General features: G+C 47.5%; 1 protein-coding gene across 3 annotated transcripts in view; it reads right to left on the bottom strand.

Annotated features, from left to right (window-relative positions):
• Positions 1-26,901, bottom strand: part of NF2 (neurofibromin 2 (merlin)) — a 73,614-nt gene that overhangs the window by 23,634 nt on the left and 23,079 nt on the right. For all 3 annotated transcript variants that reach the window (XM_010828743.1, XM_010828742.1, XM_010828744.1), the window contains exons 2-8: positions 22,037-22,162; positions 20,018-20,140; positions 17,193-17,276; positions 8,042-8,110; positions 6,997-7,079; positions 5,096-5,171; positions 2,151-2,285 (exon numbers count right to left, since the gene is read on the bottom strand). In XM_010828743.1, the coding sequence (XP_010827045.1) occupies positions 2,151-2,285; positions 5,096-5,171; positions 6,997-7,079; positions 8,042-8,110; positions 17,193-17,276; positions 20,018-20,140; positions 22,037-22,162 (696 nt within the window). The remainder of the gene's footprint in view (positions 1-2,150; positions 2,286-5,095; positions 5,172-6,996; positions 7,080-8,041; positions 8,111-17,192; positions 17,277-20,017; positions 20,141-22,036; positions 22,163-26,901) is intronic.

Here is a 26,901-nt window from a genome sequence, read left to right as displayed (position 1 = left end):
AAGGGGAGCCTTCACTGCCTGGCTTCTGTGAAGGACGAGCATCTCGGGACCTTTTAGCACGCCAAGTGTGCGGATGCGCCGTAAGCAGACTTATGAAATTAGAGATGAAAAACTACCGGCGTACCTACTGCTGCTTCGAGTCACGTGCAACTTTCCATTTCAGGGCCTTAAAAAAAAAGAAATACCTCAAATGCTCATCTCTTGGGCTACGTGCAAAAAATCTGAAAGCCAGAATGTTTTGAGTTAAGAGGCTCAATCTGTCTCGTCAAGCGTGGCCGAGGGGAGCTCAGCCACGTATTGGCAACCGGGGGCCCGGTGTTCCTCTCCTCAGAGCTGCTACACTAGGGAAGGGCAAAAACAGGAAACCGGCTTGGAGGTGGGGGCCCTGCAGGCGACCACGTGAGCCGTCTCTTACTCACTCCCTCCGCGCTCGGGCCTGGCTGTGCGGGTACCAGCCCATAGCGGGGCACTGCCCGGGCCTGCATTCCTGGGCCCTGTGTCCTGAGTCTTGGAGCTCGTCCTCTGTGTCTCCCGGGAAACCGCAGGGGACGTGGCTTCTGCTGGTGTCCCCCGTGCCAGACACAGCTCCCCTGCTCCCTCTGGGTCCCCACTTCCCGAGGGGGTGCGGAGCAGCCAGAACACAGCCCCTCCTCCCGCGGCGGTGTTCCTGTGAGGGCTGAATCAGAGCCGGGGCGAAGCTGCTGGCTGGCAGGGACGCGCCGGATCGCCACCCTCTTTGTCACCGGCCCTTTGCGCTGCAGTTATGTGTCATGACAGCTGAGTCACTGCTTGACTAGAACTTCCTTGAGGGCTGAGATTGCATTCGCTCCATCTTTGTTTCCCTCACGAAGCCTGACACCAAGCAGATGCTCAAAAATTCCTTGAAAATTAACCAGGGAGGGGGACTTCCCTGCTGGCCCAGTGGTTAAGAATCTGCCTGCCAAGGCAGGGGACACAAGTTTGACCCCTGGTCCAGGAACTAAAATTCCTCATGTCTTGGGGCAATTAAGCCAGAGCGCTATTGAGCCCGTGCTCTAGAGCCTGGGAGTTGCAACTGCTGAGGCCTGAGCGCCCTAAAGCCTGTGCTCCCCAACAAGAGAAGCCACTGCAATGAGAAGCCCTCACACCGCTGCTAGAGAGAGCCCACACACTGCAACGAAGACCCAGCACAGCCACAAATAAATCAATTAATTAAATAAAACGATTTTAAAAACTTAACCATGAATGCATGAATGAGTGAATGAACACAGGATTACAGCTTTTGGGAAAAGTCACCATCCTGTGTCAGTCAGCTCAGTCACTCACTCTTTGCAACCCCATGGACTCCTTATTACTATATAGGACCATCCTATACAGTAATACTTGAATTCTACGTTAGGGTGTTCATCCAAGTTATGTGAAATTCCTTATTCTTGAATTCTTATAAGCAAGTTAGTCTGATATCCTTGTTTATATCATTGCTGGTATGTATATATTATTTGTATAGTATATATAATATGCACAATTCATGTATATATCATGGAGATTTGAGTGAATGAGTACAAGTCTCTCTCAGTCGTGTCTAACTCTTTGCAAGGCCATTAACTATATAATCCATGGAATTCTCCAGGCAAGAATACTGGAGTGGGTAGCCCTTCCCTTTTCCAGGAGATCTTCCCAACCCAGGGGTCGAACCCAGGTCTCCCGCATTGCAGGTGGATTCTTTACCAGCTGAGCCACAAGGGAAGCCCTACGAAGATTTATGTATATATAAATATCTGCATCACATTGAATCAAGCTCTGGACACAGAGAGAGTTTAATAAACACCACACTTAAGAGACAAACAGAATTCTCACCAGAAATAGAAAGCCAAGGAATAAGAAAGGGTTACTTTCTGGTTTGTTTACAGTTCTCTGGGGCTTAGTCCTGACAAGTTGATCTTCCCGGTCTCTTGTTAGTCAGCAGGGAGGGTTTAGTGATACTATTTGAAAACAGGATGCCAATATTGTTCTGTAAATGCAATAAAAATCAACAAGCAAAAACCCAAAGCCTGGGAATTAAAGGATCTTGCTGCTAACAAGGAGCAGGCTGGCCTGGGCTGCTCCGGAAGGAGGAGAGACAGAGAAGGTTCCGTTGGGCTGCCGGGGTGTCTGCTGTGTACTCAACCTACCTCCTTGTCGCTATAGGAGATGTTCCGGATTTCGTTCCACGGGAAGGAGATCTTGGGGGTCAGCTTGTTCTCAGGGTCATAAATGTGAAGCCCCAAAGCATCCACTCCAAGCAGCAGCTCTGTGCCCTTTTTATTCTGTAGATTCAACAGAGAATAGCCACTGTCAGCTCCGGCTGAGGCTCGAGGTCTTGCTCAGCATTGACATAGACCATTACATGTGACAAGTTTCAACAGCTCCTGACAGAAATCACCACTGTCCTCGAACCTGGAGGGGCCTCCAGCCTTCTGCTCTGGGGCAAGGGAGGCCACATGAGACGGTTCTTACGACTGGTGTGTCCCATGGACAGGTCACTGGGGGCACCCGTCACCACCTCAGGTACCTTGCACCTTTGCCAGCAAGAGACAAACTGTGAGTGTGCATGCTCAGTCCTAAGATGTGTCCAGCTCTTTGCAACCCCATGGATAGGAGCCCACCAGGTTCCTTTGTCCATGTTATTTTCCAGGCAAGAATACTCAAGTGGGTTGCCATTTCCTTCTCCAGGGGATCTTTCAACCCAGGGATCAAATCCACGACTCCTGCATTGGCAGGCGAGTCTATATCACTGAGCCACCTGGGAAGTGTCAGCGGCTAAAACAGCGGTAATGGAAGTGTTGTTACTGCTAATTATATAGCCGGCTTATCACAGATGTAGAATAAAAACCTGTAGGGTTAAACACCCCTCATGTTAAAAGGAGAGGTGGTTGTACTACCAGAAAGAAAGTTCTACGAGCTGTGATCAGGTGGCCTTATTTTACTTGAAAATGCAGTTTCAATGTGATAAAGCAAGTTTGCTATAGTAAACTGTCCACTGGAATCCAGGCAGCGGGTGCACACAGGTCCTCACTCCAAAGTCTTCCAACTTCCCTGTATGTTGGAAATTTTTTATTGTAAGATACTGGGGAGAAAAAAATATCAAAATGAATTGAAAGTAAATTACACTCCAATAAAGCTGTTTGAAAATTGACAGGTTGCATGCAGGCTATGCCTCTAATGGTGGTCCAGCCAGCACCCAGCACCCCGGAGGGCGATGCCCTGGGCCCTCACGTTGCGGACCAGTGCGCACCTCCTCGGGTGCGGGTGTGGGCCCCTGCCCTGTGCAGTCTGGCCCTCGAACAGCGGTGGTGGCCAGCTCCCTGCGTCTGACTCCCTTGCTGACAACAAGCAATAGGAACCAAGACTCCAGGGCAGGAAAACAGGTCGGCAAGCAAAGGACATGCCCCGACTGTGAGGAGAAGTACCAAGTAACAGCAGGTGGAGGAGAAAATCTTTTTACTCCATCTAACACCCTGGAGTCAGGTGCGATCACCAAAGCGTGAGGGAGTCGTGAGCTCGTCTGCAGGGCTCTTAAAACCACTGCATTAACACAAGTGAGGCTTTGTGCTTTCAAAATCTACATTTTGGAAAACAAGATATTTCATTATGTTTCTAACTTAAATTTTTAGAGGGGAAAAAAAATGGATCCCACCCTCTTGTCTCCTATCATGATGATTCCAAGACTTTTAGAGAATAAACAGAGAGAGGCGAGGACTGAAGAGGCCCCTTTTAAATTGTTTCAAGCACACAGCTTCCTTAGATGATGGAGAAATTTTAGGAACGTTAATGCTAAGACACTAAAATACTCCTTACCCTCATCTGTCATGCAATATGAGACATACACGCACACGATAGTATAATGTAGTCTGACTGCTGCTGTAGAATTAGTGCCCCCAAAGAAACTGTTTTTTTTTTTTTTTTTAAGAATTATAAAGATCCAGTTCTCTACAATGTAGGTGGTGGGGCAAGAGAAGCTGTATGGACAAAACCACAGAAATGTGTCAAATGAGTCTGCCCTTAAAGAAACCAAATGATCAGCAAATATGAATTGATAACATTTTACAAAACAACCTTCAGCATTACCATGGAAAACCTTTTAGGCATTTGTACACTGTACAAAATGACATGATTTGTCAGTGCACCTTATTTTATGCAAATGATCCATTAAAGATATGTATTTAGAAAACAAAGTAGAAAGCTATCCCGAGGGTATTTTAAATGTGTTTCAATTTACCTAAACGTAATACAAAATTTTGGAGAAGGAAATGGCAACCCACTCCAGTATTCTTGCCTGGGAAATTACATGCACAGAGGAGCCTGGCAGGCTACAGTCCATGGGGTCTCAAAGAGTAGGACATGACTTAGTGATTAAACAACAACAAATACAAAATTTATGGACACTCCAAAAAGGAAAGCAAGCCTTAACTGTAATGACTAAAGTGGCCCAGTGCGGATGGTTTTTTTTAACTGTCTGCTCATTTACAGTTTGGAACTGGCTATGAAATAGGTCAGCAAATCGCATGAATTCTTTGGAAGGCACTGCATCCAGCAACAGAACCTTGGGAGAAAAATGCTCAGGGTGCTAAAACAAAAATTAAAAAAGATGCTCTGAGGGATGGACGGGGGGTTGAAAACAAACGCTTCTCCAGTGTACAAGCCACAGGTTCCCAGAGGACAGCGGAGTATTAATGGTCTGAGTAGAAAACCAATTAGCCTGCCAGGGAGAGTTCCCACCCAAACAAATCAGTAATCTGTAAAAGGAGCTTTACTCTCCTCGTGTCCTGAGGGGAGAAAGTATTTACAGGTGATCCCCGTGGGCCCGGATCTCACAGAGCCAGAAATAATCGAATGTTCCACCAGAGCATTCAGACGGGCCCCCCCGAGGCTCCACCAACACTTCATTACCTAGCATCTAATTGAAGGCCCGGAATAGAAACGGAGGCGCTCGGACCCTCTTCCCTGCCTCTTCCCGTGTTGGCCACTGAGCCCGCCAAGTGTCTGCACCCTGGGACCAGGAAGGACCCGTTTTAGCAGTCTGCCCCTGACTCCGCCTCCCTCTACGCCCCGGGAACTCGAAGGGGCTTCCACATACCCGGATTGTGAAGTAGTTCACGCCATACATCTCCAGGTCCTGAGCTATCTTTAAATACTCCATCTCCGCTTCGTCCCTGCGAAGAGAAGGAAAGACTCCGTCACTGGAGGGTGGCGGGCGCCAAGCTGAGCCTCGAACCCACGTGAAGACGTGAGCCCGCCAGCTCCCAGCCCGGCTCTGCCCAACCCTGAGTCTATTAACCACACTGAGGTCAGGCAGAACTTCCCATCCCCGTGAAAACCAGAGAACAGATTCATTAGCGTGTCTCTTGGCTTCAATTTCACGCTTTGCCCTTGGTAAACAGTGACACCCATCTCAAGTAATTAGAGATGAGCACGTGGTGTATCTGCTCCCTCAAATGGATCTGGATGTTCACAATTTTATTTCAGCTGTTGCTTTATCCAACTGCGTGATTTCTTCACCTAGAAGGTTTTGGTAACAAAGCATCTCTGTCTGCAAGCAACCTGAGAGCTCCCTTCCTGATCTCATTCCTTTGGGTGTTGCTGGAGGTCGGGGTGAGAGCAATCCAGGCTGTAGAACCCCAGCCAGGACGCCCATTTCTAAGTTATGAGTCAGACTTAAAGGCAGCTCCTGAAGTAGTGATGACTTGCAAAAAACTCTCAGACAGGTAGAGTGTTGAAACATCTTAAGTCTATGATCTGCCTTCTTCTCTTCTCCAATCTGAAAATGGCCTCAAATGAATTTTAAAAATTCAACCCTGAGGGGACACCGTGGTGACAAACTGAAGTAACTTGAAATCACACATGTATTGTTGATGTACCATTGTTCGGAAGATTGTTTAATGTTATTCATAACAACAAAAACCAGGAAACAACCCAGCAATCTAAATGCCTGTCAACAGCGGGGTGGATAAATGGTGTGTGGGCTATTAACACAGTGGAATACTACATAGCAATGAAAAAGAAAGGGGGGCCACCGCTACAGGCCACAAGCCCAAATCATACAACACCCTGAGTAAAAGAAGTGAGGCCCAGATAACAGAAACTGATCGAACTTACATAATCTTTAAAACTGACCACACTAACCCATGGAGTCGGGTGTAGGAGAGTGGTCAGCTCTGGGGAGGAATGAAGGGGGATCATCTGGTGTTTTCACTTGGTAGGAGTCCATCAAGTGTTACATTTATGACTTGTCCACTTTCTGGTACACTTTTTTTAAGAGTTAAAAAAAATGTCATAGGAAGTTGGTTTGAAAAACAGGAAAAAAAATATGTTAAAGGCTAAGGAGAAGATGATTAATTTCCAAAGTGATTGGGGAAAAGCTAATGATACTTGAGATACAAAATTTCACCTTTGAGACCACAAAAGTTAGATTGGTAATTGTTGGGGATTGGATGGGGGAGGGAGGTGGGGCCCTTTCACACTCTGCCCACGGGCATGTAAAAAGGTACAGTTTTTTTGCAGGACGATTTGGGAGGCACCTTTTGAGACACAAAACGCTCACCTCCTTTGACTCAGCAACTCTTTTTCTTCTGAAGGATCTCTCCTCAGAACGACTCATACAAGTATATCATGATGTAAGATTGTATACTGCAGAACATTCTGTGAAACTGAGACCTACAGCTACTCCAAACGCCATCAGTCAAGGAATGGACGCAAAAGCTACGGGGCACGCACACAACAGGAATCTTAAAAGGGACCTAAATGAGCTCTGGATGCGGCAGGTCTGCACATCCCGACAGGCGGGAGTGCCCACGCCTCCACGCGATAGCAAAGGGACACACACAATGCCGGAGCCCGGAGCGGCTGCCAGCGCTCCCTTTTCCTTTTGTGTACTCCGGTACTGCATTTTGTTCAACAAGCACGTCCCAGTTTTGCAGTTCCTTAAAAAAGGAAAAAGAGGCCCACGGGGAAACGTCCATCAGCGAGGAGCAGCCTCACCTGGCTCGGCCTCGGTGCTCCGCGTACCAGGCTGTGATCCTCTCCTCCCACATTTCCGGAGTCATCTGATACAGATTTATTACCTGGTGGGGAAGAGAGCAAAACCCACACACAAAGGAAGTTTGAGTACTGTGTGCCTTTTTGATAATTACGCATCATTTTTACAAAATAGCAAGGCATGTGTATGTGTGTGTGTGTTAGCCGCTCAGTTGTGTCTGACCCCTTGTGACCCCATGGACTGTAGCCCTCCAGGCTCCTCTGTCCATGAAATTCTCCAGGCAAGGATACTGGAGTGGGTAGCTATTCCCTTCTCCTGGGGATCTTCCCCACTCAGAGACTGAACCTGGGTTTCCCACATCACAGGCAGATTCTTTACCATCTGGGCCACGAGGGGAGCCCCAGAAGCAGCATACAGGGGGCCAGTCACAAGCAGAGGTGGGTGAGTAAATGAGCATCGTTCAACTTGAGTCACAACTCAGAAGGCTGCACCATTCCTTGGGCTGGCAGTGGCCCCTCTCTCCTGGGCCGTCCAGCCCAGAGGCAGGACCTTGCTCATTAGCAGGACTCCCTGGCCTGAGAGCTGCCTTTGACTCTTACAGAAGCCATCAGGGGTGCAGGTCAAACCAGGGGAAAGGGGGGAGCAGGCCTTTATCACACACGACAGCTGAGTGGAGCTAGAGAATCAGAAGTGGCTAAAGAGAGGGCAGGCCTGCTTCTGTGGATAATCAGCCAGACCAAAGACACCAGGGATTAAAAGCTACAGCACCCACACATCCACCTGCCCCCTGCAGCTACAAACAGCTCACTTTGCTGGGCTGAACTCAGGTTGCTCCATACCGCTCCCTGGGAACCAGTGTTGCTCACCCACCTCTAAACAAAGGACCAACTACAGGCCAAGCCTGTCCTGACAACCCCAAAGGAATTCCACAAATCTTTACTCAAGACTGATAACAAAACATTCATGAAAACGTTCTCGATACAGCCATCGTGTATTCCTGCAGGTCCTTCGGTTATGTCTTCCCAAACAGGAAATTTGACATCTTACCCTTTTTGGAAGCAATTCCTCTTGGGCCAGAAATCCCCGCTTGTGAACAGAGGGGTCATAGTCGCCGTACTGGAAGGAGAAGAGAAGGTGAACGAGAGATTGAGATTCTAGAGACAACTGCATTTCTGAACAGGTCGACTCGGCCTCCGTCCCCCCAGCTCCCGGGAAGCAATGCAATTCCGATGACACGTCAAGATTTCAACCCTGCTAGTTTGTTATCCTCGGATGAAGATACGAAGCTGATTATATCTGTGAACAGAGTCGCATAATCCCATACGGGATGGATGGGTGATGTGCTAATAAGAATGTGACATTTGTAGAGAAATGTGGCTACATTTTCTAACTCCTGAAGGAAGCCACTGCTACCAAAACATTAGGTTTTGAAAAGAGACAACACAACTGGGTGTGAGATATGATTAGCATCGGGTGGTAAGAGTCTTACCTACACATACTTCTAAGTGGCTGGTAATTGGAGCCAAGTGCTAGGTGGGAGCTGGGGACAGTGCTGGCAATATTTTTAACAGCTTTCATTCAAGGCTCTGAAAATGCTTTGGAAAAATCTGATGCCAACACTGTCATCCTTACTGTACAGACAAAAACAAAACAAAACAAAAAAACAAATAAAAGGTTAACTGATTTTCCTAAATTTGCAGAGAGAATCAGTACTGCTACTGCTAAGTTGCTTCAGTCGTGTCCGACTCTGTGCGACCCCATAGACGACAGCCCACCAGGCTCCCCCGTCCCTGGGATTCTCCAGGCAAGAACACTGGAGTGGGTTGCCATGTCGTTCTCCAATTCATGAAAGTGAAAAGTGAAAGTGAAGCCGCTCAGTCGTGTCTCTTAGCGACCCCATTGACTGCAGCCTACCAGGCTCCTCCATCCATGGGATTTTCCAGGCAAGAGTACTGGAGTGGGGTGCCATTGCCTTCTCCGAGAGAATCACTAGGAGGGCCAGAAATAGGCCCTGCATTTTCATGTACCCACAGGGGACAATAACTTGGAACTTCCTGATTTCAAACAATTATCTCTTTCTTTCCTAGAAAGTTAGTCTGACCAGGAAATAATCAGAAATGAAGGAGTTTTTTAAAAAAAGAAACTAACCATAAAATATATAGAACATCAAACCCTGTCTCTTGTCAATTAGTATTCAGTGGTTTACCTCTTGATCCAAAACAACAAAGCTCAGTGTTTTAGTATATTCTTCTATAAACATTTATGCTTTTCACTACCAACACTGGCAACAAAAAAAAAAGGTTTGGCTCTTGGTTCTACATCCCACCAAATTGGATCAGGACATGGTCCACCCCTCTCTTTCCAAGAATCTCAAGTTTAGATTTCTGGTGTGTTTTTCAATGGACACTCATGGGATTGAAAAAAGATGTTTCTCATCAACTGGAAAACATGTCTTCGTCCCATATCACTCTTCTGTAGAAGCCCCAAGGATCAATATCTCTTAGGAATCTCATAATCATTGTGCAAATAGCAGAATTGTACTATATTGTTTTTTCAGTTAAAAAAAATTCAATCTCAGCTTCTTCCCTTCTTAGCAGTGACCTTGGACATTTTGTGCTCCAGTTTTCTCATCTGTAAAATGGGGATAAAACCAGTACATATCTTACAGGACTCCCCCGGGGGATCAAATGGAATACCCATACATTTTTTTTTAAACTATAACTAACACACAGCATTCAACACAATCTGATGTCAAAAGATAAAAACTCAGCTCATGCCACCTCTCCAAGCCTGCTTCCAAATTGTCAAAGGAGAGCGTTTGTCTTGGAGGGTTCTGAAGGGGCGCTCTGGACTGTCCCGAGGCCTTGAGTGGGGAACCCTGTCTCTAAAGCTCAGCTTCCCTGTCTGGAAAGCAAGGGTCGGAATAGTGCCTGCCTCCTGGGGTGTGTGTGCATGTGAGTAAGTGCGTGTGCGTGTGTGCGTGCGTGTGTGTGCGCGTGCGTGCGTGTGTGTGTGTGTATGTGTGTGACAGGGATGAAGAGCCAGGGAAGCATTCTGCACGGTGCCCGGCTCATAAGGCGTCAGGTGTCACTGTCGTGCCCTGTGTTATTTATAAAGACGCTGGTCACTCTTGGCTTCTCTAATTTTTGGAGGGACAGAATGATAAACAAAGCCCTCGCTGCACTTGCATGCCTCTCTGAGTGCTTCTGCAAACAGATATGCAAAGTGAGAGCTGTAAATTCAGGTTCTAAAGGCTTGCGAGAGTAATGACCCACATTATCATACTGAGCTCCCAGCTACGGCACTGATCAAATGATCAAACGTTACATCCGAGCACCAGGGAGGTGGCAGGGACGCTGCTGAAGGAACTTCTCCCCTGGACTAATTCCACTTCGGACATTAAAGCCACTTTGAGGTATGGGTCTGCTCTTAAATGTCTTTAAAACAAACCAAAAGAAGAAGATCCTCAAGTTGTGGTAGCTGGTGAACATAAAGGAGAGTCACACCACCCCATGGATGCAGACGGCTGTTTCCCTGTCTTTCATGTACAGAGGCTCCCTGATAAAACAAGGAGTGAATCTGCTGGGAAGCTATAATGAGGCTTGGGTTTCAGGCCTCTGCACCTGCATGGGCCTTGACCTGATTTTATATTCATAATATGGTGTTCTTGCATTAAAAGAACCCCCTAAATTATAGAAGCTTCTGGCCCCACAAAACCTGGGTCCACCCCTGATATAAACCAATGGAATTTAAATTCAAGAAGGGAGTTCACCGGCCTCCTGGGAGGAAAAGCAAGCAGAGCAGCAGAGGTATTCTAGGCTCCAAGGGGAGATGATGGGTGGCTGGCCGTTCAGTGAATTTTAAAGACATGTCAAGAGGTGCTGTCAGGTGGGCGTAAAAACCTAAGCGCAGGGTAGACAGCACACGCGGGGAAGACCCAGGACGCCCGGGGTGATGTTGTCCATGCTTAGGGCAGGGAGAGAAGGATTGGTTCATGTTGAGACCAAATTAAACTTTAAGAAACCAATTTGCCAGTGAATGATGAGGGAAGTCAAGAGTTTAATGATATGTGGATCTTTGCATCTTAAACTTCTCTCTCAGAAGCTCTCCGTTTTCATTAGTTTTACTTTACCACTTCTGGCCACTTGTGAGAAGTTTAGAGGTTTGAGGTAGCCTTCTGGCCCCCATCCCCGACTTCAGAGTTTAAAAAGAAAATGTCTCTGTTGCTATAAATAGCATGTTTCCATCCCTAATGCATGGTTTAAAGAGAGTCTGAAGGTATCCGCTTTTCACTGGGGTAAATTGCGACACGTTTATTCACAATAAAAGAAATGAGAAAAAAAGAAAGCAGTCTACCTTTTATAGGACTCTCAGAGTCACTTGTTGAACAGAAACCCATACTTTCCTCTGCTTCTATATGTGAAAAATGAGACCAAGCGCTCTGAACAGGATTTCACAAAACACAGAGGTCTAATCGATACATATATAGAATAAGTAGTCAGATCCCTACAACACACCAGTCACTAAATTCCGGATGGATTAAAGACTTAAACTTATAAACAAAAATCCATAAAAACATCAGGATAAAATATTGAAGAACATGTGTATATTAAGGTTGATGAAATCATTTGAAATCAAAAGTCACTTAAAACATAAAAAGAAAAGGACTGACAAGACTGACATGTAAAAAAAGACAAAAGATTAATATTCATAATATATGGAGCTCCTGTAAATCACCTGCTGTTCAGTTGCTCAGTCGTGTCTGACTCTTCGCCACCCCATAGACTGCAGCACACCAGGCTTCCCTGTCCTTCACTATCTCCTGGAGTTTGCTCAAAGTCATGTCCATCGAGTTGATGACTTAGAAACCAAACAACAACAAATCCCTGTGCTATATGGTACAACCTTGTTGTTTCAGCTCAGTCCAGTTGCTCAGTCGTGTCCGACTCTTTGCGACCCCATGGACTGCAGCATGTCAGGCTTCCCTGTCCATCACCAACTCCTGGACCTTGCTCAAACTCATCTCCATCAATTCAGTGATGCCATCCAACCATCTCATCCTCTGTTGTCTCCTTCTCCTCCTGCTTTCAATCTTTCCCAGCATCACGGTCTTTTTCAATGAGTCAGTTCTTCGCATCAGGTGGCCAAAGTATTGGAGCTTCAGCATCAGTCCTTCCAATGAATATTCAGGACTGATTTCCTTTAGGATCGACTGATTTGATATCCTTGCAGTCCAAGGGACTCACAAGAGTCATCTCCAACATCACAGTTCAAAAGCATCAATTCTTTGGCAACTTCATGGGTTTGAAATATTTCCATGTGTGTGTGCCTGCTAAGTCACTTTGGTCATGTCTGACTCTTTGCGACCCTATGGACCATGGCCTGCCAGGCTCCTCTATCCATGGGATTCTCCAGGCAAAAATATTGAAGTGGGTTGCCATGCTCTCCTTCAGGGAATCTTCCTGACCCAGAGATCAAACCCTGGGTTTTTAGGTCTTCTGCATTCCCAGGCGGGTTCTTTACCACCAGCGCCACATTTAATTCTTATTTTTCTTGGTTACTGGTGAGACTGAGCGTCTTTTTGTATTTACAGATTCTTCTCATGTTCTATAAACTGCCTGTTATTCATACCCTCTGCTCCCATTTTCCTGCTATATTTTTTCTTAGAAACTTATGAGTTCTTTATATTCAAGGATGTGTCTGCAATTCTACTTCTAGAGATGTACTTTAAGGGGAAAAAGCTTTAGCACATGTACACAAGGAAGCATGTAAAGAGTTTTCAGTAAAACACTACTTATAATAGGGAAACAGCAGAAACTAAACCTACCTCATCCTCAGGAGGATGGAAAAATAAATTAGGCTTACTCATCAATGGCTACCATACAGCAGTTAGAATCAACCAACTACATCTACACGTCCAACATGACATATCTCAAAATCAACACTGAGAGAGAGAAAATACCCATTTGTAAAATGATAAGTCCCTCTAAAAGGGAGATATGCAGAGGACAGCACCACTTACATCAAGTTTTGCCTTCTGAATATTTTTTTTCCTAGATATTATATTTCTTTCCTGGATATTTTTTATTTTTTTTAAATTTTACTATTATTTTGGCTGTGCTGGGTCTTCACTGCTGCCCACAGGCTTTCTCATGTGTCATGCTCAGTCGTGTCCAACTCTTTGCGACGCTGTGAACTGTAGCCCACCAGGCTCCTCCGTCCATGGGATTCTCCAGGCAAGAATACTGGAGTGGGTTGCCATTTCCTTCTCCAGGGGATCTTCCCAACCCAGGGATCGAACCCAGGTCTCCCACATTGCAGGCAGACACTTTAACCTCTGAGCCACCAGGGAAGCCTAGTTGCAGCAAATGGGGGCTACTCTCCAGTTGTGACACACGGGCTTCTCGTTGCGGTGGCTTCTCTTGTTGAGAAGCACAGGTTCTAGGCAGGTTCTAGGCATAAGGGCTTCACTAGTTGTGGCCTGAAGGGCTCGAGAGCTCAGGCTCAGTAACTGTGGCACACCCGCCCAACCGCTCCTTGGTATGTGGAATCCTGCCGGACCACAGATTGAACCCGTGTTCCCTGTACTGGCAGATGGACTCTCCGCCACTGGGCCACCAAGGAAGTCCTTTTTACCTGGATATTTTAAAGTCAGTCTCCTCCCATCCAGCTGACCACTGCCCAAGGCGTGAATCCCACAGTCTTGTCTGGATGACCACCGCAGCCTTCTACCAGGTCTCCTTGCTTCCAGACTGGTATTCCTCCATTCTGTCCTGCACACAGCCACCAAAGGATCTGTCTAAAATATAAACCCTTCCCTGGCTCTGCATCACCCACAGGATGAAGTTAAGACTCTTTATGATCTGCTCCCAGCAGACCTCTCCAGCCTCAACTCTTACACTCGCTCTCCCTACACTTTACAGACACCCAACTTCTGAGTTGCTTTTGGTGCTCTGCCCGACTGGCATCGGAGCGCACTAAGAAACAACAAGCCTCCTCTCCCTCCCACCAGCCCTTCCTCTCTCCGAGCACTAGGAATCTGCTGGCCAGCCCTGCAAGATTGCGGAATTATATACCATTCCCTCTCCAAGTCATTTTTAATAAGAACACATTTTCAAACTGTCAATATGAAATCCAACAGGTGGCTTAAAACATTGCAAGATGGTTTGGTATGTCACATGACTAGGCCAAAAGAAAAAAAAACAGCCCATATTTTTAATTGAAATATAACCTAAACTTCAACTATGAAATATGGTTCTTGTTAACTGAACCATGTGATTAATATTTGTACGTATGCTTTAAGGGTAGTTGTTTATGCTTTAGAATGAACTGTGTCGATACCAGCTGAACAGCTGAAACACTGTAATGAATACACTGGTGCGTAATTACGTCCCAAGTGTTAACGCACTCAAATTCACTTTCCGCACCACACTTCTACAGTTCCTGTCTGTCTCAGAAAGGTTGTGAAGAGAAGAAATGGAATATAATGGAAGAAATGGGTACAATTTATTGAAAAGTTTGCAGGGGTGTGACCATATAAATGAACCTGGGATTTAGTGAAAGGGTTGGTACCAGTGTGGTACCCAGAGACCCCTCTCATGGTATGAGCAAAAGCTAAGTGAGGCAATCAGACTCTAGGGTTCTCATCCTGGCTCCATTCTCTAGCTCCCTTTTCCTTCAAATCCTGTCCATCAGGCAGTGAGCTATAGAGGGACTTCCCTGGTGGACCAGTGGTAAGACTTTGCCTTCCAATGCAGGGGGCATGGGTTTGATCCCTGGTCAGCGAGCTAAGATACCACATGCCTCTTGGGCAAAAAAAAATAAATAAAAAACAGAACATAAACAACAGAAGCAGTACTGTAACAAATTCAATAAAGACTTTAAAAATGGTACACACATTAAAAAAAAAATTCAAAAAAATAGTGGGCTATAAATTCCAATTAAAACAGAATTAAGATCAAGTATTGTGAGACAAATTATTAACCTTTCTTGATCCTTAGCTTCCGGAAAAGACTCCTCTGAGGAACCTCAAGAAATATTCATGTTATAACACTGTGACGTATAAGACCAGATCAGTGTTACAACCAGAGGCACCCTATTCATATCAACAGCTGTCCTAGAAACTGGAAGTATGGTCCAATAATCCTTAGCTTCCCAGACGCAGACTCCAAGCCATAGATCACCTTTGTTTGGACGATTGTGACAATTTACACCGGGAAAAACAGCTAGAACACGCTTCTCCATATGAACCACACATGCTGTCTGTGCATCACTTTCATCTCTAAATTAGGAGGATCCAAATCAGGAGGGCTTTCCTAGAGTGAAACCTGTTTAAGCAAACATCTGCTGGCTCCCTGAAAAGTTATTTTTTTTCCACAAGTGGCCTTTGAATCTGGGGCTCCCCCAATTTGTACAAAGACAGTGTGGCCTTTGAGAACTGAAGTCCTTCAGAGGGAGGTGGTATCCTTGGGAGCCTGGGCATCCTCTTGGCTGGGGAGAAAGCAGGCGGGAGAGGAGCTCGGTTCCGGGCCAGGAAGTGCTCGGATTTAATGAAAGTGACAGCAACTGCTTCATCACTGTCAGGGCGCTACTGATTGAAAGGACACGTTTTTTCCCCTGTTATTAATATTCTTAATCAAAGCAGAAAAGGAAGCATATGTTTTAGTTGAATCCAGGCCCATTCTGTTTTCTCAATTACTCATTTGTCAGGGCAGCGGGACAGGCAAGGCACAAGATGTAATCCCAAGGCTGTGGGTTCTGCCCTGAGCTTTACCCAAGGTTGCCCGAACGACCTTGAACAAACCGCTGAGGGCAGAGATGCTCGCTTCGTGTCTGTATCCATGACAGAGTCAACAGCCTCCTCTCCGGCCGGCAAATACTCAGCAAATACTAGACGAGTCATCCAGCGACCCGGATGCTTCTGTTGGTGTGACGAACATGTACAGACCCTTTTCTCCTCCAAATGGTGAGCCAGTTTTTTTCCTTCCTGGCTTTGATCTGAAATTATCTTAAGCTCCCCTTAAAAAGTGGGCTAAGAAGTTGAGGGTCTTATTAATTTCTGGAACGTTTCAGGGAAATGGCTTTATGGAGCCCTCTAATTAAAAAAGAAAAATGATAACCGAAAAGATTGTGCAAAATTACAAAGCTAACGAAAGTGACCCAGTTCTGAGGTCATCTTCCCACGCTGCAGTGAAACGGGGCAGCGAAGGGGCCAAGGGCAAAAGGCGGGTAGGGGGACGATGGGGAAGGGACAGGGCGTTTGGGATGGACGTGCATCCACGATCCGCTGCATTTTAAATGGATAACCAAGAAGGTCCTGGTGTGCACAGCAAGGAACTCTACTCAGTGTCAACAGGCAGCCTCGATGGAGGGGAGTTTGGGGGAGAATGGACACATGTGTATGCATGCCTGAGTCCCTTTGCGTTTCAGGTATCCACCTGAAACTATCACAATGTTGTTAATTAGCTATACTCCAAGGTAAGTTAAAAAGCGAAAAAACAAAAGAGCAAGTGGCATGTGACTAAAGCAGGAAACCTGAGGGGCATGAAGCATCCTGGGTAGACCCTACGGTTCATCTTATAAAAACAGAGCGGATAGGAACACTGCTCCCTGCCCCACCATTCCCAAACTGCAGCCATTTCTCTGAAAGACTCTCAGGTCACCAGACAGCTCCGCTGGGCTCAGTGGGCCCGAGGGCCTGCAGTGCCCACCATAAGCAGAACCAGCACACCCGTTGGGGGGCATGAAACAGAACATTCTCTAGGGTGTGGTCCTGTCACACAGGGTTGCTGGTCCTCAGAAGATGAGTTTGCAGTGAGGACCTGAGCCTTTCTGACCTCAAGGCCACGTCTGGCCAAAACTGGAGATGATAAACTCATTTTTCCCAGTTAATGAAATGAGAGGTTGGCGCGGTGAATATAATTAACCACATGTGCAAACAGGATTACATAGAAAATCCATCAAGCTGTACACTTATCATTGGTAGGCGCGCGCACACACACACACACACACACACACGCTAAGATGGTACCGAAGCGGGACAGAGAGAGTGGTCCCCAAGCCCACACGTCCCAGAGCATCCCGCTTTCCGGGGCAAGTCTCTCTGAAGCCCACAGAGTCCAGAGAAGTGGATGTCTGGCATGATCCCGTGACATGCATTAACACTCAGAAAGAATGCCTGTGTCTTCTCTGAGCCTACCTTGGCCTGGACGGCGTAAGAAGCCAGGAGCACAGACGCCTCCGGAGGGCAGTATATCTTTTCATCCAAGATCTGCTTCTTCACCTGCAGGGGGTGAAAGGGGAGGTGCGACAATGTGCGAGCGGAGGGGAGCCGTGAGGGCGGCTCGCAGCCGGTGCCGCAGAGTGTTCTAACGAGCCCTGCCACACCTGCCTGCTAATGATTTTCTGACAAAGGGTATGATTTTTTAATTTTTTTTAATGCTGCTGACAAGTTGGGAGTTCAGCCCTGAGAAGTTACTGGTAAGATGGCTAGGCATTAAAAAAAAAAAATCCATATCTTATCTCTTCTGTTCATGATCAAATGCTGAAGAAGAAAACAATCTTTGTGGTGGTTAAGAAAGAGACTGACTGGGCTGTGACAGAGGAGAGCTGTGAACTTGAAGGGGTGTCAGGAACAGGCCAAGACTGCAGCCTTGGCCCCTGCTGAGCACACGCACAACCAGACCAATGGAGTCTGTTTTTTGAAGTCTTAACACGAGCCCAAAGTCAGGGAGGCCACTGAGTTATGACTGCAGGGAGAAAACCATCGTTTTCAATGTGCCTGCTCTAAGGAAAAAAGGAAGCAATAAAAGCTTGATCGATTAAACCTTTAAGTCCATGTGAGGTCCAGGAAATATAATTCTTAAGCCATAATGTTGAATTAACATATCTCATGGCATCTAATTTCTTAGCCTGGTGGAGTGGGGGGATGTTCCAGACAGAGAGGCAGGAGGGCCTCCTCAAGTGGGAGCAGGCTGAAATAAACACAACAGGAAAGCCAATTCTCCTTCACAGACGTCAACAGTCACCAGATTCATAAAAGTAGTAAATTTTGCCTTGCTCAGCCATGAGAGCGCTCCAGCATTTCAGTGGAAGGGGAAATTGAGCCAAAGTCAAATGGAGAGTAGGCACTGCTTCCAAGAAAGCCATCTCTATAAGGCCGGGACGTTCTGGGGCCCAGAAGGTCATTGTGTGGCTTCATTTAAAGCACGGCAACTCTCTAACCCTCGGGTTTTTAAGCCACACTATAGAAAAGCTGGAGAAGGCAATGGCACCCCACTCCAGTACTCTTGCCTGGAAAATCCCATGGACGGAGGAGCCTGGTAGGCTGCAGTTCATGGGGTCATGGAGGGTCGGACATGACTGAGCGACTTCACTTTCACTTTTCACTTTCATGCATTGGAGAAGGAAATGGCAACCCACTCGTGTTCTTGCCTGGAGAATCCCAGGGATGGGGGAGCCTGGTGGGCTGCCGTCTATGGGGTTGCACAGAGTCAAACACGACTGAAGCGACTTAGCAGCAGCAGCAGCACAGAAAAGCTGAAAGGGCTTCCGTCTGGCATGAGAATGTTGTAGAGGGAATGTATATACATGTGTATATACACACACACTTTTTTGGGGGGGTAAACTTTGTTGTTTTGTTGTTCAGTTGCTAAACCATGTCTGACTCTTTGCGACCCCATGGACTGTAGCCCGCCAGGCTCCTCTGTCCCTGGGATTTCCCAGGCAAGAATACTGGAGTGGGTGGCCATTTCCTTCTCCAGGGGATCTTGCCCACCCAGGAATCAAACAAGCATCTCCTCCACCGGCAGGTGGATTCTTTACCACTGAGCCACCCAGAAAGCCCCGTAGGAGGACTGGGTGATAGCCTATATGCCTGCTTCTGGGAAAAGTTAGAGTGAAGTCGCTCAGCCGTGTCCGACTCTTTACGACCCCATGGACTGCAGCCTACCAGCCTCCTCTGTCCACGGGATTTTCCAGGCAACACTGCAGTGGGCTGCCATTTCCCTCTCCAGATCTCCCGGACCCAGCGACTGAACCTGGTCTCCTGCACTGCAGGCAGACGCTTCACTGTCCGAGCCCCCAGGGACTCATATAGCTAATGCCCCTGCAGGGTTTTTTCTGTCGCTGATCTCCCAGCGCCCGGCACCAACCACGAGGGACTTCCCTGGTGGTCTAGCAGTTAAGACTCTGAGCTTCCACTGCAGGGGGTATGGGTTCGACCCCTGGTTGGGGAACTAAGATGCTAAAGACCTCAAGATACAGCAAAAAACAAACAAAAACTAACCCTGGAACTGGGGAAGCACTCTGCCCAAGCAGCAGGAACACAAACAAAACTAAGTGTTCTCACCCTCGCTCCTGTCCCCTGGCTGCCCCTCCAGGGGGCCAGCTCCAGTGGTCTCTGAACCTCCAATTATGGATCTCCTGATTTCTTCAATTCAGTGGAACAGCAACTTACAGAATGGCCACCGTGCACTCAGTGAGCCTTGCCTTAAAGAGGCTCACAATCTTGGAGTGGAAAATAAATGGAAAATAAGACAACCCTGGACAAACAGTGGCTTGAAGCCTGATGAATCTCAAGTGTCGGTGGAATGCTGAAGTCCCACCTTCAAGAGAGTGAATTTTGAACTTTTGGTAGAACTCCTTTTTGCAAGATTCTCTGTTCAGACTTCCAGGGCAACTACCTAGTACTTTTAAGTTAGTGGGGAAGAAAACGGGATCCCTCTCCAAAGAGATGGATCTAGTGAGGGAGCTGCTACCGGCATGGGTTCTTTCGCCATCACACTTCCGCAATTTCATCTGATATCAATTCTCATCGCTCAAGCAGAGTTCTGTCCTGAAGCTTGTTTTTTCATTACAGAACCAGAGGGACTGGCTTTCCAGAGGGAGAAAGAGTTTTCAGGACGTGGAGGCATGTGTGGTGAACACAGAGGGGTCAGTCCAGACTGCCTCTGTGGCCACGCCTCTGGGGGGGTGGGTGGAGTGGGTACTTTTAGGATCGGTAGGTAGCATGGAAAGGGGTACCTGCAGGAAGAATAAGTGTTGCGTGATCTCCTGAACCAGCTCTTCCTCGGCATTCTCAGGGTAAAATTTGGCCAGAAAGTGAAAGGTGACCGGCTCTTCCTTTGAGACATCATGATCCAGCACCTGTGGGATCGCAGAGCGAAAGGAAAACAAGCTAGGTTGGCCCCTGTCCCTCCCGGGGCCACCATCAAAGAACCTTCTGCAGGGAGTGTATAAACATTGTTCTCCCTTCTAAATTCGTCACATTCCCCAAGGGTTGTGATTCTACAGTTTGAAGCATTCACAGAGCCACCTATAACAGGAGGTGATGTTCACTCACATGGCGTCTCTGAACCAAATGAATCAATACCCCCAAGTGGTGAGTGGAGCTAAGAATATTAAGGCACCAATGTTTTCAAGGCTGCAGAGATAGCTAACAACTAGAAATTTATAACCTGAGGGTCTTAGGCACTATCCTTTACGGTAGGCTGAAGGTTTTTTAATTTTCTCAAGTCGTGGAATCTTCCTTTACTGTTTGGTCTGGCTGCCTACCTCCAGCATTTAAGTCCACAGTGGAGTGGAGCTTAGAGATGATAAACTAGACCTCTGTCGAATCATCTCATCATTAACTGAGCAACAAGAGGTGAAACCTGTCCATTGGGGCAACCCTGTGTTTCAAGGAACCTCTAGAGAGGCCCCCATGAACTACTTGAGCACAGCCAGTAAACCACGCGGCCTTTAATCTTCTAACAATTCCATCCACCCACTGGAAAGCTTGAGCCATCTGCTCTCCAGAATGAATTTCATCTCAGGACATAAACATGCCATGTGACAGGCTACAAGGCTCCATTAACATGTGTCATAATTTATTTCTTTTGAGCAGCAGGCTCCATGGCTCCTGAGGCCCCCCAGTCTAATATCCATTTGGCCGACACTCAGGTACGACTGCAAATTTACTTTGCCGAGAGCCATAAAATGATACCAGTGGTTCTGCTGCCTTTGGTGGGTAACCCTCCAGGCTCCTGCCCAAATTCCTGGCCTCGGTGCCTGAGAAATTAAAAATAAACCTGATCGGGGACGTTCATGATCGTTGGGAATTTCCACGTGAAATTTATAACCGGCAGCCATCCCAATGAGAAAATTCGGATTTACGTGCGTAAACACAATTTGAACACTTGGGTTCAGCGTCAAACTGGTGAAAGACAGAAGGCCTGCACTGTTTATCATGCCAAGCAGCAGATAATAAGATGGGGTAAGCAACTGCAGGGAGTAATCTGGGCTAAGAATTCGACACTGACTCACTCTGAGATTTGGGGGTCTTTTAGGAGTTACTGACAAATACGTATGGCCCTGCTCTCAGCATCTTGGTGGTTAGGTAGACAGGTAAGTAGGTGACAGTGTCTCTGTGCGCATATAAGAACCCACGCAGAGGGTAGTTCCCCGAGGCAATATCCATTTCTGAGCCACATTAGAACTGCTGGGAGCCCAGACTCGTCCACCAGGCCTCAGAGGCCCCAGGAAGCATGAGAACAAAAGAGACATTCTTCCTTCACTGTGGGGACCAGGGCACTCTTTATTCCTTAGATCATGGTAATGAGTAAATTGAGTTGGGCCATGGTGTTTCTCAAAAAGACTTGAAAAAAATTCCCTAAAGAACATGAGCCCTGAGAAAATCTTTCAAAGACATAAATTGGGTGGGGGGGGAGGGAGAGAGAGATAATACAATAGTAATTTTTATTCACAAAGCCTGACTCCAGGCTCAGTCTACTGAACAGCATAAAGCCTGGAGCAATCAGGTGACATCCAATGACAAACGAAGAAGCCAGGAGTGGTGGCAGGTCAGTCCTGGGGGATTCTTCGGGCCTGGAGAGCAGAGGAGGGGCCTCCCCAGACCCACGTCCCACGTGACTTCCTCTGCGACCCGCTCCCTCTCTACTGTGCACCTGTAATGTTCCATGATGAGCAACAGGCTAGACACACACTCAGGGGAAATTCGGAGCCCACGCCAGACCCACTAGTGTCCTCGGGGTCCAGGCCCACCTTCTTGTCCATCTTGAGCCAGGCCACGGTGTCCTTGATTGTGTACTGCAGGCCGAAGAACCAGGTTTCGCGAAGCCCCAGGGTCCGGCACACCAAGTCAAACAGGTCCTTCCCCTTCCACTTCATCTGCAAGGGAAGAACCCACAGGGAAGCTGGCTGAGCCGGAGTAGCAGTCCGCTCATAGGAAAAACCCTTTCCTCTGTGCCCCCCGCTCTCGGGTTCCGAAAGGTGGGGACGACGCTAGATGGCTGGTGAGCACAGAATTCCTAAATAATTGTGAAGCTTCCTGCACAAAACCATGAGTGGGAAAATACCAATTAGAGCTTAATGGCTTAATCGCTGCAAAGCATACACAATACCTCCCTTGGACAGTTCCTTTCAGATCTTAATATCCCCAAAGCTAATTTTGGAAAGCTGGTAAACAGCATCCTCATTTAGGAGAGTCGAGCTTCTCCAGTTAACCCGGGGTGAGCTCCCAGGGACATCCATTTCCTCGATATTTTACTGTCGATCTTCTTTTTAATCACGACTCTGCCCTTCGATACAAGGCTAGCTTTTTAAAATGTAAAGACAAGTTTTACTAGATATTTTTAAAAGCAATATAGGGGAGGAAGTTATAATCAAAGTCACAAATCAGGAGGAAAAGGCACCATCAGAGACCAGCCAGCAAAATCACAGTCTCCCCCCGTAACGATGTATAACGGAGGCTGTAGGGGAAAGGGTCCCACCTATACTCACACAGCAATTTCACAGGAAACCCAGGGGACAAACAGACAGGAATACACTGCTGTGTGCTAATTCCACAGTGTTCCCTTAGAAGGACCTGAAGCAATGGCTGCTAAACCCTTTTTCTCTGCTCTTCAATCTTATGGCTGGAAAAGTAGGTTCAATATCATAATAGGGGAAGAAAATGCCCAGCAGCTTAGTAAATGTTGCCACCTTGTGGCTCTCCAGTTATATCACCCAGGATGTTCCCACATTACTCCTTAGCAGCCCCTCGCCCAGACCCTAGCGGCCCCCAAGTATCAGGTGGACATTCAAATGGACACCCGGGTACATGGATGAGTGTAAGCCATATCATGGAGACCAATGGTCACAGATGGTGGATTCAAATACTACGAGGTCACCAAACATCAGAAGAGCAAGGACACAGGACTTCAGAGGGGCGTCTGTTCTTCTCCTGCCCTCATGAAAGAAATCTCCACCCAAGGTCCCGGCATATTCCAGATATGATGAAAAAGCACTGGGGAAAATTTCAGGTTCAGAGACTTCTTATAAAAGAAGGAAAAAAAGAAAAAAACAAGCAAGACCTCTAAGATTCAATTCGTTTCTGCTAAGACCTGACTCTAACAGAGGGATTTTTCAAGCAGGGTTTTTCTATTTTTAATGTATGTGAGTGGACAGTGTGTTCCCTACAAGGAACTCAACGGTACATTCTGGTCTGTACTGTCAACATCAATAGAGCAAAGGAGCAGCCTACACGAAAGGACACCAAAGGCAGCACAGGGACTTTCCTGGTGGTCCAGTGGTTAAGAATCCACCTTCAAATGCAGGGGAAGTGGGTTCGAACCCTGGTCCGGGAACTAAGATCCCACATGCCACAGAGCAACTGAGCCCTGTCGCCATAACAAAAGATCCCGCTTTCCGCAACTACGACCTGATGCAGCTGGATAAATACTCAGCAGACAAGGGGTGGAGATGCGGGTTGGCTTCTGTCCCTCACGGGGGCCGTTTCTCCAAATGTCCCTCTAGCTCTGCCCCTGTGCCCACTCTGGGAACTCAGTGGGGCCCCAGCGCCACCCCAGAGGTGGAGGTCTTTACCAGTAATGCTTGTTGGCACATCTGTGTCCCAGCCTGACTTCAGGACAAAGGGCTTTTTAATTCACGGCAGGTTTTTCTAATTCCCACCGGCAGACTTCACCGAAGAAATGTTATTTTGGAAAACTAGGAGCTTCAGAACGCCGATGATCCTCTTGTCTCTATTTTAAGCCGGCACATAGTATATAAATTATAAATGACTACCTTGCTACCAGATAACGTAACGCTTAAGAGCAGACATTAACTTGGAGCAGTGGAACACCCGGCGGCCTAGAGGATCAAGGTGAAGGCGCCCCGTCCGCCATAGCTCACAGCCGCGGCAGGGAGGGCTCTGGCAGGCACGGGCTGTCTGCTGCGGGGTGTGCGCTGCCCCCGAGAGGATGCTGACTGGATCTCCTGACTTGGGAGCTTAAATCCTCAAACACAATCTCCTATCAAGGTATTCCTTTCTACCTCTTTGTTTTCGAAATGCAAAACTATCTCTGCTGAAGGCAGAGACAATGTCTTTGTTCCCATGGGGCTTGCAATGAGAGGTGTGTGTGGGGGAAGGGGTGGCTCTCACAATGACTCAGAATGCCTGTCTTGAATTTTCAACTTTGACTCTAAGAACTAAATGTAGGATGTCAAATTGGAAACGAGTCTGAGTCATTAATTACCTACTGCAGACCTGTCCCCTTCTTGTATAAATAAGGAGACCTTCCTTGGCAGCCTGCTACAGCAGACATGGGCTGTTTTCTTAATGGTCTAAGGTAGGCAAACCGTCCCCAGATCACCTCTTTTTCTGCTCTGTGGGGTTTCCTTTTGGCTTGCTCTCTTACCAGCACTCCCCAGCCATCTTTTCCAGTAAATGACTGGGGTCTTAACACTCTTCTCCCACCTTAAAATAAAACCTGTTCTTGGAAGGGCCAGATATTATTCCTTTATAGCTCAAGGTAAATTAAAGTCTCTGCTTCCTCTTATCTAATCTTTTTTTTTTTTTTGGCGGCACCACAGGGCTCATGGTTTCTCAGCTCTTGGACCTGGGATCGAACCTAGGCCATGGCAGTGAAAGCCCAGAATCCTAACCTAACTAGGCCAGCAGCGAACCCCCCGCCCTGTCCTCTGAGCTGATCTTTCAGCAGGCACCACAGAGCATTCTATGTGTCCAGCAACATTAGACACTCAAAATGCTGGAGGCACGTTCCCCGCCAGAGACTCAAGCAGGGACCCACGTGGGGAAAAGCGTTAAAGAACCCAGGAGAATTAGTTAAAGGAGGAAAGGCGATACATCTCAAAACAAACAAATGTCCTGATCTCTACAAAGAAATGCAGGTCATCTGGCAGAGGTGAAACAAGACAGCCTGAACTTGGGGGGGTGTGGAGGGGACCACCCAAAGACCCTCAGGCAGACGGATAATGGGATCGGACTTGCATTCTAGAATGCACACTGACAATATGGTGGAGAATGGGTTGGAGCAAGTGTGAGTCTCTCTGTCGTGTCTGATTCTTTTCAGACCCCACAGACTATAGCCCAGCAGGCTCCTCTGTCCATGGGATTCTCTAGGCAAGAATATTGGAGTGGATGGCCATTCCCTCTCCGGGGGATCTTCCCGACCCAGGGATCGAGCCTGGGTTTCCTGCATTTGCAGGCAGAGTCTTTACTGTCTGAGCCACCAGGGAAACCCAAAGGAGACTGGAATCAAGAAAGCCAGAAGGGAGGACAACTCCCACCTAGAGGAAGGCAAGTGGGAAGGAGAGGAAGGCTGAGAACTGGAGAAGCGTTGAGAGAAACACCTGGATTTCTGGGTTTGAGCATCAGGTGGTCCCAGGAAAGGAGGGCTGGAAGATGGGAGAAGCAGGAGCAGCCAATTTTGAGCGAAACAGATGAGTAATTAAGTTCTAGACAAAGTAAAGCTCAACTAAGATGCCCAAGGAAACCAGGTGGAGGTGTCCTAAATACATCCGATTTTGTCTCCGCTCTATTTATAAAATAAAGTGTTCTATTCTTAAGTCATTAAGAGTCTCTCTTGGGTTACACCTGACCTCCAGCGTGCTGTTACCTACATGAGGTTGCACTTTTCAACATGCCTTCCCCCAAAGTTGGCGGGCAGCCTGCTGAGTCCTCCTAATGTGGGTTTCTACTTCTTCACAGACAAGAATCATTGCTCACAGTTGCTCCCAGCGGTTCTCAGGACACCCTGCAGAAGGGAGGTCTTGGGTTGTGATGGGGCGTCCTTGGACTCGCCAGCACGTGACCACACCTGCCTCTAGTTCTGTTGCTGGTCCACAGAGCCGGTGGGCACCTCAGAACAGGAGCGACACAGGTCATCTCTCCACTCCCCATGGCGCCCGCCGAGTGTGTACACACAAGACGTGGCTGTGCGACAGGACACACTTGACCACTTAAAAAACCCTTGGCTCCAAAAAAAAGGAAAAGCCCTTGACTCTGGACTTCTCTGGTGGTTAAGACTCCATGTTTCTAAGGCAGTGGATGTGGGTTTGATCCCTGGTTGGGAAACTAAGATCCCACACGCCCTATGGTGTGGCCAAAAAAACCCTTGAGGCTCAAAAGTGTAAAGCAAAAATGAACTGTTGATCCACTCCTTCAACAAACATTTAGAGAACACAAGTTGTGTCCAAGCACCAGATGAGGTACAGGAGGTTAATGAGGAACAGAAGACAGTCTCTGCTCTCAGAGAACGGGCCCGGAGCGGGAACCTGTCAGGAACAGGTGATCATTCCTCTCACCCTGCACACAGGTCAGCTCCCGGTGTAGCTGTCAGCGCTACCGCACTGTGAGGGCCCATGACAGGGACATTGGGGGCAGGAAGGGACCCTCTACCTGGGAGGGCTGAGAAACTGTATCTGAGCAGGTGGAAAAGGGAAGCCAAGTGAGGACCAGACTTGGGGAAGGAGGAGTGAGCAGCGAAGTGTGTGACAGGCAGAGGGAAGAGCACTTGGGAAGGTCTAGAGGCCAAACAGCTTAGACGGTCCTTGCAGGAAACGACAGTATTGTAGTTCAGTGTGGCTGGGGAACACTTGCGATGCCAAACTTTCAACCACCGTCT

This window comes from Bison bison, unplaced genomic scaffold, assembly GCF_000754665.1.
Source record: "Bison bison bison isolate TAMUID 2011002044 unplaced genomic scaffold, Bison_UMD1.0 scf7180017864495, whole genome shotgun sequence".
Taxonomy (NCBI): Eukaryota; Metazoa; Chordata; class Mammalia; order Artiodactyla; family Bovidae; genus Bison; species Bison bison.
This window is presented reverse-complemented; position numbering and strand designations above follow the sequence as displayed.